The following is a 15,076-nucleotide window of genomic DNA, read 5'->3' as shown; positions in this document are numbered from 1 at the left end:
CGTGAGGCCAACACAGAAATGAAATAGACACTGCTGAGGATAGTAAGGGACACGGATGATGGGGCTGTAGAAAATGAAGAAATAAAATGGACATAAAGTATTAGAGAAAAAAAGGATAGAACTGAGTAATCATTCTAAATTTATAATTGATGTATCAAAGAAGGAAACTGAATAATGGGTTAGAAAAAATTGTTGACTGTGATCTCCATAAGGATCAGGGCACAGCTTGTTCTTCAGTGCGAAAAGTGGAATGCTTACCTTTCGCTCTGCTTTGAGAAATCTTGTTAGAATAGAGGACTCATCAGCACAATTACAAGGCAAAGGGAAGGAGGGAGAGAGACAGAGACTCATGGTCTAGAAGAGAGGGGGTTAATTCCTAGGGCAAGTTCATGGGAAGAAGGGAAAGGATGGAGTAACAGGGAAGGAAAGGAGTCTAGGTGGTGATGTAGAACTGCTAGATAAGGATCTTTTAGAAACAGTGTGTCGTGGAGGAGAGATATAAGCAGAGAGGTTAGGAAAAGGGGGTTTTCGCTGTGCTCATTAACAAGGACACAGAAGCTTAGGGAGTTCTGGGTTTGGGTTTGTACTACAAGTTTCAAATACACTGGTGAGTTTTCCTTTGAAAAGAGTACGTTGAAAATCTTGAGTTTTCATAGTTGGCTGTGTTCCTTGTCTGAAGTAACGTTTGAAGATAAGAAGCGGGAGAACTTTGAACGTGGCAATCTGGAACTGGAGAAACGAAGGCAAGCTCTCCTGGAGCAGCAGCGCAAGGAGCAGGAGCGCCTGGCCCAGCTGGAGCGGGCAGAGCAGGAGAGGAAGGAGCGTGAGCGCCAGGAGCAAGAGCGCAAAAGACAACTGGAACTGGAGAAGCAACTGGAAAAGCAGCGGGAGCTAGAACGGCAGAGAGAGGAGGAGAGGAGGAAGGAAATTGAGAGGCGAGAGGTAAGCAGGCGAGAGTGGAGCCACCCTGAGTTACTGTGCGACTACCCCCTTTCAGAAAGAATTATCCAAGTGATCTATTCATGCCATCTTTGTCTTTCTTTTTACAATTCAGTAGTTTTAGTATAGTCCCAAAGTTGTGCAACCATCGTCCCTAATTTCAGAAGATTTTCATCAGTCCAGCTCTTTACTCACTGAGCAGCTACTCCCCATTTCTTTCTCCCTCCAGCTCCTGTCTATCATTAATTTACTTTCCATCTTTCTAGATTTACTTATTCAGGACATTTTTTATAAATGGAATCATCAATATGTGGACTTTTGTTTCTGGCTTTCATTTAGCATAATGTTTTCAAAGTTCATCCACATTGTAAAATGAATCAGTCCTTTATTCCTGTTTATGGCTGAGTAATATTTCATTATATGGGTATACCACATTTTTTAATTCATTCAGCAGTTGATGGTCATTGTGGCTATTATAAACAATGCTGTTACGAACATTAATATACAAGTTTTTGATGATACAATTTTGTAACAAACCACTGATACCAGTTAAGTGTTTTTCCAGACTGTTTTCTCTGTATACACCTATATAAAAATATAAAGATTTATATGGTGGAGAGTGTAAGGGCTGTATAATTTTTTAAAAACCACTGTAATAGTGTCACACCAATTACATTGTTCTGCAACCTTCTTTTTTTTTTTTCTTTTTTTTTTTTTTTGTTTGAGACGGAATCTGGCTCTGTCATTTCCAGGCTGGAGTGCAGTGGCATGATCTCAGCTCACTGCAACCTCTGCCTCCTGGGTTCAAGCGATTCTCCTGCCTCAGTCTCCTGAGTAGCTGGGATTCCAGGTGCCTGCCACCACGCCCAGCTAATATTTTGTATTTTTAGTAGAGATGTGGTTTCACCATGTTGGTCAGGCTGATCTTGAACTCCTGACCTCAGGTGATCCACTTGCCTCAGCCTCCCAAATTGCTGGGATTACAGGCATGAACCCCCGCCCCCAGCTCATGCAACCTTCTTTTTAAACTCTTTTAAAAATATGTCTGGGACATCCTCCCTATATTCTATGGAAGGCTTCATAAATTTAGCACCATACCTGGAAAGGGGCTAAGCAAATCTTGTCTCTCTTTCCAATTTTAGTACATTACTGCAGAAGCAACACATGGTTCTCTCATGTGAATGAAAAATAAAAATGAGGAATTTTTCGATGTAAAAAAATAGCCTGAGTGCTGTGCCTCAAGCCTGTAATTGCAGCACTTTGGGAGGCTAAGGAGGGATGATCACTTGAGGCCAGTAGTTGGAGGCCACTGCATTCCAGCCTAGGTGACAGAGCAAGACCCTATCTCAAAAACAGAAAGAAACAAAACTTATAGCCATAACTCCTTTTTTTTTTTTTTTTTTTTTGAGACAGAGTCTTGCTCTGTCGCCCAGGCTGGAGTGCAGTGGTGCCGATCTCAGTTCACTGCAACCTTCACCTCCTGGGTTCAAGTGATTCACTTGAGATTACAGGCGTGAGCCACCATGCCTGGCTAATTTTTGTATTTTTAGTAGAGAGTGGGTTTTGCCATGTTGCCCAGGCTGGTCTCGAACTCCTGACGTCAGGTGATCCGCCTGCCTTGGCCTCCCAAAGTGCTAGAATTACAAGCATGAGCCACCATGCCCGGCCCCATAACTCCTTTTTGTTCAGACAGACACTAACAAAATTTTAATTTTCAGAATTGAACAAAGATAGGCAAACTTTTCTTCAACGTACCAAAAAAATGATATTCTAGAGTATTTATTCAGAATTACTTAATAGACATTTACCATGTGCCAGGTGTAGTTGGAGGACCCATGAGTCAGAGGCAATTCCGATAGACTGTAAGATGCTCTGATAGTCATCAGAGCCAGTTGTTGGAGGGAGCAAAAGCTTTTGTGGTAAAAAGGAAATGAATGATTAGGAAGGCAGGAGTTGCAGACTTTTAAAATGAGCTAAGTAATAATTTCTCTTTTGGTGGAGTAAAATCAACTTTTGTTTGTTTTTGTTCAGGGGTGTTTTATTTTGATTTTACTACATAAAGAAATTTTCCTTCTTGGCGTGTCAGTAAATAAGAAGGAGCACTTTTAGTTAGCACATCAAGCATTCCTGAAGGCATAAAGAATGGAATTCTAATGGCGAAATGATTGTGTCATCTTATGTAAATATAATAGCAAGTTCTGTATATTCCCTTTATTCCCATAGAAGGAATACTGTATTTTTATAAGTTATTTTCTGTTTTGTAATGTGATTTCTTGTAATGTTTAATATTTCATCCTTAAAAGGAAAGACTTCCTAGATGCCACTTTTGTGAAAAGACATTGTGTAGTGTAAGAACTGAAAAATTAGTAATTTGTCTCTTTGTAAATGTCACAGGCTGCAAAACGGGAACTTGAAAGGCAACGACAACTTGAGTGGGAACGGAATCGAAGGCAAGAACTACTAAATCAAAGAAACAAAGAACAAGAGGACATAGTTGTACTGAAAGCAAAGAAAAAGACTTTGGAATTTGAATTAGAAGCTCTAGTGAGTGAAGTTTGGTTATACTTTGGAAATATACTAAGATGGAACCATTAAAAACAGTAACAATTTTTATTATCTTTCATTTGTTCAAGAATGATAAAAAGCATCAACTAGAAGGGAAACTTCAAGATATCAGATGTCGATTGACCACCCAAAGGCAAGAAATTGAGAGCACAAACAAATCTAGAGAGTTGAGAATTGCCGAAATCACCCATCTACAGCAACAATTACAGGTGAGGAAATATGCCTCTTAAAAGCTGTTAAACTGGCATCCTTTTCTCGAATTCATTTCATTTACTTATTTATTCAGTAAACATTAAGCAACTATCTTGTACTAGGCAATGGGAAGCAAAAATGAAGTAGACAGGGTCCTTGTGTGAAAAGTAGCCTGTCAAGGAGACAAACTCAGCAAATGTTTACTGAGCACTGCTTCAGGCCAGGTGCTTTTGCAGTTTCTGAGGCTACAGCAGGGACAGACACTCTGTCTTCTGGGAGCTTACCCTCTGTTTGCAGGAGGAACAGAGACTAACAAAATAAAGTGTGTACTGTATTAGAAGATGAAAACTGCTATGGTGAGTGAGTAGGGAAGGGAATAGAGAGTCCTAGGGATAGGAAAGGTTGTGATTTTAACTAAGGTAGCCAAGACAGGTCTTTCTGGATGGTGACATTTGAGCAGAAACTTGAAATTAATGATAGGCTAAGCCATGTGGGTATCGGGCAGAGCAAGATCTAGGCAGGGAAATAGCAGTGCCAAAGTCCTGAGGCCGTAGCAGGACTCTGAGATGCCAGTTACAGCAAGGAGACTACTGGTTAGAGCTGGTGGGAGCTGGATCACACAGAAGCTGTAGTCCACCAACAGGACTTTGGCTTTACTGTGGTAATTACAATAAATAAGTACACTTAAGTATTTTAGAGGGTCATATGAGAGCTATATGTATACTAAATAGTTGGAGACACACAGAGCACTATTAGTAGTTCTGTCTTCATTTTAAAGCCTGTCCAAAGTTGTTACAATATCACCTGGTTTGGTATCAAGTGTTGAATTACAGGGGCATCAAATTCATGTAAATATTGCCTGCGGATGATCATATTTGTCTGTGACTCCTTTATGTTAGGCTTTTTCTTAGCATGATGTTTTTGAGATGGATCCATGTTATTGAGTGAATGACTCCTTTGTTTCTTTTCATCGCTGAGTAGTGTTTCCTTATATGTCCATTCACCTATTGGTTGATATTCAGGTTCTTTCCAGTGTGGAACTTTTAAGAATAAAACTGCAGTGAGCATTTATTTACAAGTCTTTATGTGGAAATGGTTTATTTCTCTTGGGTAAACTTTTAGGAATGGAACTACTGTGTCATATAAGTGTATGTTTAACCCCATAAGAAACTGTCAGGCTGGGCACAGTGGCTCACACCTGTAAACCCAATACTTTGAGAGGGCAAGGTAAGAGGATTGCTTGAGCTCAGGAGTTTGAGGCCAGCCTGGGCAACATAGCAAGACCCCATCTCTAAAAAAAAAAAAAAATTAAAAATTAGCTGGCATGGGGGCATTCACCTGTAGTACCTGTGTGAGACAGGAGGACCACTTGAGCCCAGGATATCGAGGCTGCAGTGAGCTATGATTGAGCCACTGACAGCCTGGGCCACAGAACGAGACCCTGTTCAAAAAAAAAAAAAGAGAGAAGAGAAAAGAAAAAGAACTGTCAAATTGCAAAGAGTTTGTACCATTTTACATTCTGATCATTTAATTTGTGTTTCCCTGAAGGCTAATGATGTTGGGAATCATCTTACATGTTTATTGGCGAGTATCTTTTACTGTATATCTTTGTTGAAATGTCTGAACAAATCTTTTGCCCATTTTTTATTGGGCTGTTTGTCTTAACTAGTTACTTGTAAAAGTTCTTTTTATATTCTTAACAAGTCATTTGTCAGATACGTGTTTTGCAAATATTTTCTCCCAGTCTAGCTTGGGTTTAATTTTTGTTAATGGTATTTTTTAAAGGGCAGAAGTTTTAAATTTTGATGAAGTTCAATTTGCCATTTTTTTTCTTTTGGTGTTCATGCTTTTTATGTTCTATCTGAGAAATCTTTTGACTACCCCATGATTGCAAATATTTTCTTTTCCTTTTTTTTTTTTTTGAGACAGAGTCTTGCTGTGTCGCCCAGGCTGGAGTGCAGTGGCGCGATCTCGGCTCACTGCAACCTCCACCTCCTGGGTTCAAGCAGTTCTCCTGCCTCAGCCTCCTGAGTAGCTGAGATTACAGGCGTCCGCCACCACGCCCAGCTATTTTTTTTTTTTTTTGTATTTTTAGTAGAGACGGGGTTTCACCATATTGGTCAGGCTGGTCTTGAACCCCTGACCTCGTGATCCACCCGCCTCGGCCTCCCAAAGTGCTGGGATTATAGGCGTGAGCCACCGCGCCCGGCGCAAATATTTTATTTTCTTCTAGAAGTTTTTGGGGTTTAAAAAAATAAGTTTTATAAGTTTTTATAAATTGAAAAAAACTTAAAATTTTAAGTTTCATAGTTGTATCTTAAATGTTTAGGTCTATGAGCTATTTCAAGTTGATTTTTGCATATACCATGAGGTAAAGGTTGAGGTTGTTTTTTTTTTTTTAACATACTGATAACGCAGTTGTTATAGCACCATTTATTAAAAACACTGGCTTTTCTCCCATTGAGTTACCTTGGTAGCTTGTTGAAATTGGTTGAACATATTTGTAATGGTCTATTCTGGACTCTCTTCTGTTCTTTTGATCTGTCTGTCCTTTACCAGTATCTTACTCTGTTGATGCCTAATTTTTGAAGTCAAGTGATAAGAATTCTCTGTTACTGTTCTTTTTTCAGAATTGTTTTTGGTTATTCTAGGTCCTTAACATTTCTATGTACATTTTAGAATCAGCTTATCAGTTTTTACAAAAATGCTTGGAATTTTGTTGGAATTCCATTGAATTTATAAATCAATTTGGGAAGATTTGACATCTTAGCAATAGTAACTATGGCATAAATCTCTATTTAGGTTGTTATAAATTTCTCTCAGTAATGTTTTGTAGTTTGCAGTGTCCAAGTCTTGTACATACTTTGTAAAGTTTATCCCTAAGTATTTTGTGGTTTTTGATGCTATTGTATATTGCATATTTTTGTTTTAGTTTCCAGTTGTTTGGTGCCAGTATATGGAAATAGAATTTATTTTTGTATATTGACCTTATATCTATGATTGCTTAACTAACTTTCTTTGTGTGTCTTACTTTGTTGATCAGAACCTCCCATACTATATTGGATAGAAGTGGGAAGAGCCTTGTTCCCTCTCAATGAAGGAAAGCTCTCTCACTATTGAGTAGAGTTTAACCAGGGTTCTTGTAAACGCCTTTTATCAGGTTGATGGACTTCCCTTTTTGCTGAGGGTTTTTATGATGAATGGGTGTTGAATTAGATCATATGTTTTTTCCCGCATCTATTGAGATAAGTATGTATTTTTTCTTATTTTGTTAATATGATGAAATACATGGTTGCCATTTGAATGTTAAATCAGCCTTCCATTCTTGGGATAAACCACTCTCGGTCATGGTATATTACCTTTATTAAAATATTTCACTACATTCCATTTCCTATTATTTTATTAAGGATCTTTTTAAATCTGTTGAATTCAGTTCAACAGAGATATTGGTTTTTAGTGTTCTTTTAATATTCTTGTCTGGTTTTGATATCAGGGTAATGCTGGCCTCAGAAAATGAGTTGGAAAGTATTCCTTCCTCCTCTATTTTCTAAAAATGTTTGTGTTGAAATAGCATTTCTTCTTTAAATTTTGGTGGCATTCACCAGTGAAGGCCTCTGGGCCTGGAGCTTTCTTGAAGACTTAATTATAAGATTTATTATGTAGGTATAGGGCTATTCTGATTTTCTTCTTCTCCTTAAATCTGTTTTGATTATTTGTATCTGTCAATGAATTTGTTTATATTATCTAAATTATTAAATTTATTTGTATAAAGTTGTTTATAACATTCTCTTATTGTATGTAAGTCTGTAGTATCTGTAGTGATGTCCCTTCTTTCTTTCTTGATATTGGTAATTTGTGTCGTCTCACTCTGTCTCCCTGCTTCCTTCTCCTTTTCCTTCCTAACCCCTTCTTCTCTCCTTTCTCCTACTCTGTCTGTCCTCCTCCTTCTTTTCTTGATCAATCTATCTGGAGTTTGTTGATTTTTTAAAAATAAGTTCTTGGCTTTATTGATTTTTTTTTTTAATAAGCTTTTGGCTTTATTGATTTTCTCTGTGGTATGTCTGTTTTCTGTTTTATTTTTGTTCTTTTTCTCTTGTTTCTTCCATTTACTTATTTGGGGTTTAATTTTGTTTTCTCAAGCTTCATAAGGAGGAAGTTTAGATAATTGATTTTGGACCTTCATTTTTGATACAAACATTTTAAGCTTTAAATTTCGATCTAAACACTCACATTGCCATATCCCACAAATTTTTAATATGTTGCATTTTCATATTTATTCAATTCAAAATCTTTTAAAAATTTTCTTTGTAATTTCTTCTAATTCTTTCACATTTATTGAGATTTATGGCTCAGCATATGATCTGTCTTGGGGAATATTCTATGGGTGCTTGAAAAGAATGTGCATGCTGTTGTAATCAGGTAGAGTGTCCCCTAAATGTCAGTGAGATCAAGTTGATTCATGGTGGTCTTCAAGTCTCCTATGTCTTGACTGATTTTGTGACTGCTTTTATTAGCTACTGAGAGTGGAACACTGAAACCCTGATCATTGTGGATTTGTATATCTTCCTTTCATTTCTGTTCAGTTGTTTCATGTACTTTGAAGTCTGAAGAAATTCCTTATACATTTGAAATTTGAGATTTGTAAAGTAAAAAGTACCACAAGTTGATTGCTGGAAATTATTTTAAAATATTACAAAATGCATGCACCTTTTAAAAGTATATATTTATTTTCTTTTTTTTTTTTTTGAGACAAAGTCTCACTGTTGCCCAGGCTGGAATGCAGTGGCGCGATCTTGGCTCACTGCAACCTCTGCTTCCCGTGTTCAAGTGATTCTGCTGCCTCAGCCTCCCCAGTAGCTGGGATTACAGGCAAGCGCCACCATGCCCGGCTAATTTTTATATTTTTTGTAGAGATGGGGGGGTTTCACCATGTTGGCCAGGCTGTTCTCGAACTCCTGACCTCAGGTGATCCGCCCACCTTGGCCTAAGTATATTTTTCTATGTGTCAACTCTCTTTATGTGTCTTTCGTTAACTCTTGAGGTGAAGTTTCATAAAATAATCTCCTGGAAAATTTAGGGATGAGGCCATGTGTTTATTAAACTAAGTATTATCACCTAATACTATATGACCAAGTACAATTTTTATTCTTTAAGATTGATGCTTAGAATGTTTGCTTATTTGGTTACTGTAGCCTTGTAGTATAGTTTGAAGTCAGGTAGCGTGATGCCTCCAGCTTTGTTCTTTTGGCTTAGGATTGACTTGGCGATGCGGGCTCTTTTTTGGTTCCATATGAACTTTAAAGTAGTTTTTTCCAATTCTGTGAAGAAAGTCATTGGTAGCTTGGTGGGGATGGTACTGGTACCACAACAGAGACATAGATCAATGGAACAGAACAGAGCCCTCAGAAATGATGCCGCATATCTACAACTATCTGATCTTTGACAAACCTGACAAAAACAAGAAATGGGGAAAGGATTCCCTATTTAATAAATGGTGCTGGGAAAACTGGCTAGCCATATGTAGAAAGCTGAAACTGGATCCCTTCCTTACACCTTATACAAAAATTAATTCAAGATGAATTAAAGACTTAAATGTTAGACCTAAAACCATTAAAATCCTACAAGAAAACCTAGGCAATACCATTCCGGACATAGGCATGGGCAAGGACTTCATGTCTAAAACACCAAAAGCAATGGCAACAAAAGCCAAAATTGACAAATGGGATCTAATTAAACTAAAGAGCTTCTGCACAGCAAAAGAAACTACCATCAGAGTGAACAGGCAACCTACAGAATGGGAGAAAATTTTTGCAACCTACTCATCTGACAAAGGGCTAATATCCAGAATCTACAATGAACTCAAACAAATTTACAAGAAAAAAAAACCCCATCAAAAAGTGGGCAAAGGACATGAACAGACACTTCTCAAAAGAAGACATTTATGCAGCCAAAAAACACATGAAGAAATGCTCATCATCACTGGCCATCAGAGAAATGCAAATCAAAACCACAGTGAGATACCATCTCACACCAGTTAGAATGGCCATCATTAAAAAATCAGGAAACAACAGGTGCTGGAGAGGATGTGGAGAAATAGAAACACTTTTACACTGTTGGTGGGACTGTAAACTAGTTCAACCATTGTGGAAGTCAGTGTGGCGATTCCTCAGGGATCTAGAACTAGAAATACCATTTGACCCAGCCATCCCATTACTGGGTATATACCCAAAGGACTATAAATCATGCTGCTATAAAGACACATGCACACGTATGTTTATTGCGGCACTATTCACAATAGCAAAGACTTGGAACCAACCCAAATGTCCAACAACTATAGACTGGATTAAGAGATGTGGCACATATACACCATGGAATACTATGCAGCCATAAAAAATGATGAGTTCGTGTCCTTTGTAGGGACATGGATGAAACTGGAAAACATCATTCTCAGTAAACTATCGCAAGGACAAAAAACCAAACACTGCATGTTCTCACTCATAGGTGGGAATTGAACAATGAGAACTCATGGACACAGGAAGGGGAACATCACACTCCAGGAACTGTTGTGGGGTTGGGGGAGGTGGGAGGGACAGCATTAGGAGATATACCTAATGCTAAATGACGAGTTAATGGGTGCAGGAAATCAACATGGCACATGGATACATATGTAACAAACCTGCACATTGTGCACATGTACCCTAAAACCTAAAGTATAATTAAAAAAAAAAGAATGTTCGCTTATTGATAATATGATAAAAATCAGGATTCCCAAAAATGTAATGAAGTGAAAAATGAAACATTCTTTGAAGAAAGAAAAGTGTGTAGTAGGTAATCAGATATTGGTTCCCTTTCTGTACAGGGATTAGCAGATACTTGCTTTGGAGATAAGTTAGATCTGATTCGTGTATTCTGTTTTATCAAGATTTTTTTTTTCTGGTATAGATTATTCATAGGAGAAGATGCTTCTAAATTCTAGCTATTGAGTTAACTCTTTCTACCATTTAGACATACATTACACAGAGATTTATTCCACACAAGCCAGTCTGTATCTAAAGGTGGTTATTCGAAAATGGACTGGTTTTTAGCTTCTGATGAAAAATTTTAATTAAGGCATTTTTAGTTTTTCAAACAAAAAGTCAATACGTACAGCTCATTTTTTATCAAGGTAAAAATAAAATTCAAATATTCTTTATTATAATCTGGGAAGACTGCCATTTTACTGAAACGTACAGAAACTATACAGGATATTTTCGGCTAAATTTAAGCAAATACTGTGCTTGGCAAGTTAACCACAAAAATTCCAAACAGCCTGTGCAGTGTGGGTTAACTTTTTTCTTGTGTCATTTAAAAAAATAGTTGCTTCAAAACTTTTGTGTACCTGTTTAAAATTCCATCCAGTGTGGTGGAAAAATATATACAGCCGCTAAGATTCTAGTTGTTAAAAATCTTTGATTTCTGTTTCCAACTTCAGGTATACGGTAAACCTAAGTTCAGCCTTAGTAAGTATCAAAGTTCAGAATAGAGTAATAGGGTAGCTCCTATTTAGACCACTGAGTTAGTTTACAAACAGTAGGATCACTGCATTTGCATTTGATCCCGGTGCCACTGGAAGATCATTACTTCAGTTTATCTCTGTGGAGTAGTACTTAATGTACATTTTTTGAAGCTTGTAAATATCCAGTAAGTCAACAAAAATATAAGAAATGTCAGGGAAGCTATAACTGTCTAGGGAAAAGCATTTGGCAAACAGAGTTAATTTCTTGGCAAGAAAGCAGGAGCCACACCTAATTAATAATTAAACACAGCTTCACCATACAGGATTTGGGAAGAGTCTGAGAAAACTGACTTAAGCTCTGCCTGGATCTTAATGTAGACGTGGTAGCCTTCCCTGTCATTCATTACTATTTTCCTCCTTCCTTCCCAGGAATCTCAGCAAATGCTTGGAAGACTTATTCCAGAAAAACAGATACTCAATGACCAATTAAAACAAGTTCAGCAGAACAGTTTGCACAGTAGGTGTTTTATTTGTAAAGTTGACCTTTTCTTTATTCTTTCTTTTTTTGAGACGGAGTCTCACTCTGTCCCCCCGGCTGGAGTGCAGTGGTGCAATCTCGGCCCACTGTAACCTCCGCCTCCCGAATTGAAGATTCTCTTGCCTCAGCCTCCCAAGTAGCTGGGACTACAGGTGCATGCCACCACACCCAGCTAGTTTTTGTATTTTTAGTAGAGATGGGGTTTCACTATATTGGCCAGGCTAGTCTCGAACTCCTGACCCCAGGTGATCCACCCACTTTGGTCCCCCAAAGTGCTGGGATTACAGGCATAGGCCACTGCACCCGGCCTTTTCTTATTTTTTAATGAGCAAGAATTTCCTTAAGTGAAATGAGAACATTAAAAAACATTTTCCTCGCTGCAAATTAAAGTTTTTCTTATCTTTGCAATGTTTTTCTAAAATAGGAGATTCACTTGTTACACTTAAAAGAGCCTTAGAAGCAAAAGAACTAGCTCGGCAGCAGCTACGAGACCAACTGGATGAAGTGGAGAAAGAAACTAGATCAAAACTACAGGAGATTGATATTTTCAATAATCAGCTAAAGGTAACTCTTCTATGTGTGCCAGCATGTATGTCCTACCTTTAATTTTTTTAACTGTCCAAATGATTAGTTGCTATTTAATCACAGGCAGAAAAATTTATTATGCCATTGTGAGACAATCTAAATTGCACTTTTCTCCTTGAAAATATAAAAATGAATTTGGCATCTATAAGTTAGGGCTGAATGAGTGGCCCCAGCATGACATCTGTTTTTAACCTGAATCATATTTTGACACATCTCCATTCTTTTGTCTGTTTATAATCACATCAAGTTGATTCCAAAAGCTTTATCTTTCTTATGTTCTTTGAATACTACTAAAAGGGATTGTTTTCTTTTTTAAAACTAAGAATTTTTCTGCCACTTCTTATCTTCATTGCACTTAAATGTAGATCTTTATTTTGTTACCTCATTTTTAAATCTTACTGTTTTAGTGGAGTAATTGCTTTTGTCTCTTGTGGCAGAAGTGGTATATGGTTTTGTCACATTTGCACAGTAAAATTGGGAAAATGCCAAAACTCTGAGGAAATGTAAAGTGGTTAGATCACAGCCTCTTTCAGATTTGGTGTTTCTGATTTAACTTTACAACTGTATCATCTTAAGAATGTTAATTCTTGGCCGGGCGTGATGGCTCATGCCTGTAATCCCAGCCCTTTGGGAGGCCGAGGCAGGCAGATCACGAGGTCAGGTGATCGAGACCATCCTGGCTAACACGGTGAAACCCCGTCTCTACTAAAAATACAAAAAATTCGCCGGTGTGGTGGTGGGCGCCTGTAGTTCGAGCTACTTGGGAGGCTGAGGCAGGAGAATGGCGTGAACCCGGGAGGCAGAGCTTGCAGTGAGCCAAGATCACGCCACTGCACTCTAGCCTGGGTGACAGAGCAAGACTCTGTCTCAAAAAAAAGGAATGTTAATTCTTAAAATCAGAACACAGTTTATTTCTTATAAACAATCATATACTACTTTAGATGTATGTAGACATTAGCGTTTTTGTTATTCTTATAAGAAATTGGATGTTATACTTTTTTCCCCTCCAAATATTTGTTTTCCTTTTCTAACTTAAAATTCTTTTTAAGCCAATTCAGCTTTTGACAGTAGGAAGAAGTAAAACTCCTATTCTCTAATTCTAAAAACAAAATTAAAAATTAGCATATTTGAAACTTTTATAATAGTTGACTTTTGGATTGAGATTCTAGGCCAAATTGTCTAGACATCTGAGTTTGAGGTATGTGTGCTGTTCTTTCAGAGTATTAGGTAATGATCTTTTCTCAATTGTACAATTCCAGGAAAGTGCTCTTAGGGGAGATACTATTTGAGCCAACTTAGGGTTTTTCTTCACTTTGCTTTCATGCTTACATGGTGTGTGTATGTGTGTACACTATATATGTTCTATATTCATGCATATATGATTATGTGTGGTATGTCAGTATTGGAAGTACAGCTGTAAATTAACCATCTCTAGAATAAGTGCAATTAAAAACAGAACAAAAAAACAAAAAAGAATAAGTTTAATTAAAGTATGCTCACATAAACTTTCATTGTCACTTGTCTCTTTTATAAGAAAAAAAAAAGCACTGTTGCAAAGCCTGCATTGCTTTTTAATAGTCTCTTGGGATATAAACTGTTAAATATTAAGCTCTCTTCTGAACCCAGGCAGTAGTCCAGATTTGTGCCTTCACATTAAGATTCTTTTTCTAGAAATTTGACTCCCCTAAACAAGGTTCAGGTATTAGAAAATGATACTGTAGTGAGAGGCTTTTGATAAATGTCTAGAAGATTAAATAATTTTGGTGATTGAATTGCTGTTGCCATTACTAAAGAGAACACCCTTAATATGTGGCGAGTCACCCCTACTTTGTTTAATTGACTATGGCTGCTTTCAGTGTCACAGAGTTTCTTACATAAAGGCCAGTTTTAGCCCCCTTTTCCACTAGCCCTTTTTCCAAATATGCTTATTTTTACATAAGAATATTTCTTCTTGCTTTTTAATTTTAATTTTGGCTTTCTTTTATTAACTTTAATTAATATGATGAGTTTTAAAAAATCACAGGTCAGGCCTGGTGCGGTGGTATGTGCCTGTAATCCCAGCACTTTGGGAGGCAGGTAGATCACTTGAGCAGGTGGATCATTTGAGACCAGCCTGGGCAAAAGGGTGAAACCCTGTCTCTACAAAAAACAAAAACAAACAAACAAAAAAACACAAAAATTAGTCGGGTATGGTGGCGTGTGCCTCTAGTCCCAGCTACTTGAGAAGCTGAGGTCAGAGAATCACTTGAGTCTGGGAGGTCAGGGCTGCAGTGAGCCATGATTGTGCCACTTTACTCCAGCCTGGGCAACAGAGTGAAACCCTGTCTCACAAAACAAACAAACAAAACAGTAAACAAGTCACAGGTCAGTATAACTATATTGTTTTGTTATTTAACACGCATTTGGAGGACTTAGTGAATACGTTGTGTTACGGTTATTATCTCTAGTATTCCCCTCAAACCTGGTAAAGCCAAAACAAACAATTAAATTGGAGAATCAAAAGATTTATAGAATTTGATTGAGACAACTCAGAGATGGATTTATCATTTAGTCTCTTAAGTGTCACTTGCCCACTTTTCTTTGTTGTAGCCACACTGGAAAATGAAATACTTTTTTTCTCACTTTAGAGCATGTGTCCATTAGCAACTGTGTTTTCTTGGATGAAGAGATAGACCAGGAAGAGCCAGTCTCCTGACCCTTGGGGTTTCTTCAGTGCCCCTCTTGATCGGCAGTGCCTTTAGAGCATCCACACTGATGATGCA

The 15,076-nt window shown here is 37.6% G+C and overlaps 1 protein-coding gene across 10 annotated transcripts in view; it reads left to right on the top strand.

The window, feature by feature from the left end:
* Nucleotides 1-15,076, top strand: part of ITSN1 (intersectin 1) — a 257,076-nt gene that overhangs the window by 129,651 nt on the left and 112,349 nt on the right. For all 10 annotated transcript variants that reach the window (XM_032175654.2, XM_032175652.2, XM_032175655.2 and 7 more), the window contains exons 12-16: nucleotides 680-942; nucleotides 3,334-3,483; nucleotides 3,573-3,713; nucleotides 11,621-11,708; nucleotides 12,154-12,293. In XM_032175654.2, the coding sequence (XP_032031545.1) occupies nucleotides 680-942; nucleotides 3,334-3,483; nucleotides 3,573-3,713; nucleotides 11,621-11,708; nucleotides 12,154-12,293 (782 nt within the window). The remainder of the gene's footprint in view (nucleotides 1-679; nucleotides 943-3,333; nucleotides 3,484-3,572; nucleotides 3,714-11,620; nucleotides 11,709-12,153; nucleotides 12,294-15,076) is intronic.

This window comes from Hylobates moloch, unplaced genomic scaffold (assembly GCF_009828535.3).
Source record: "Hylobates moloch isolate HMO894 unplaced genomic scaffold, HMol_V3 SCAFFOLD_14, whole genome shotgun sequence".
Lineage (NCBI taxonomy): Eukaryota > Metazoa > Chordata > Mammalia > Primates > Hylobatidae > Hylobates > Hylobates moloch.
This window is presented reverse-complemented; position numbering and strand designations above follow the sequence as displayed.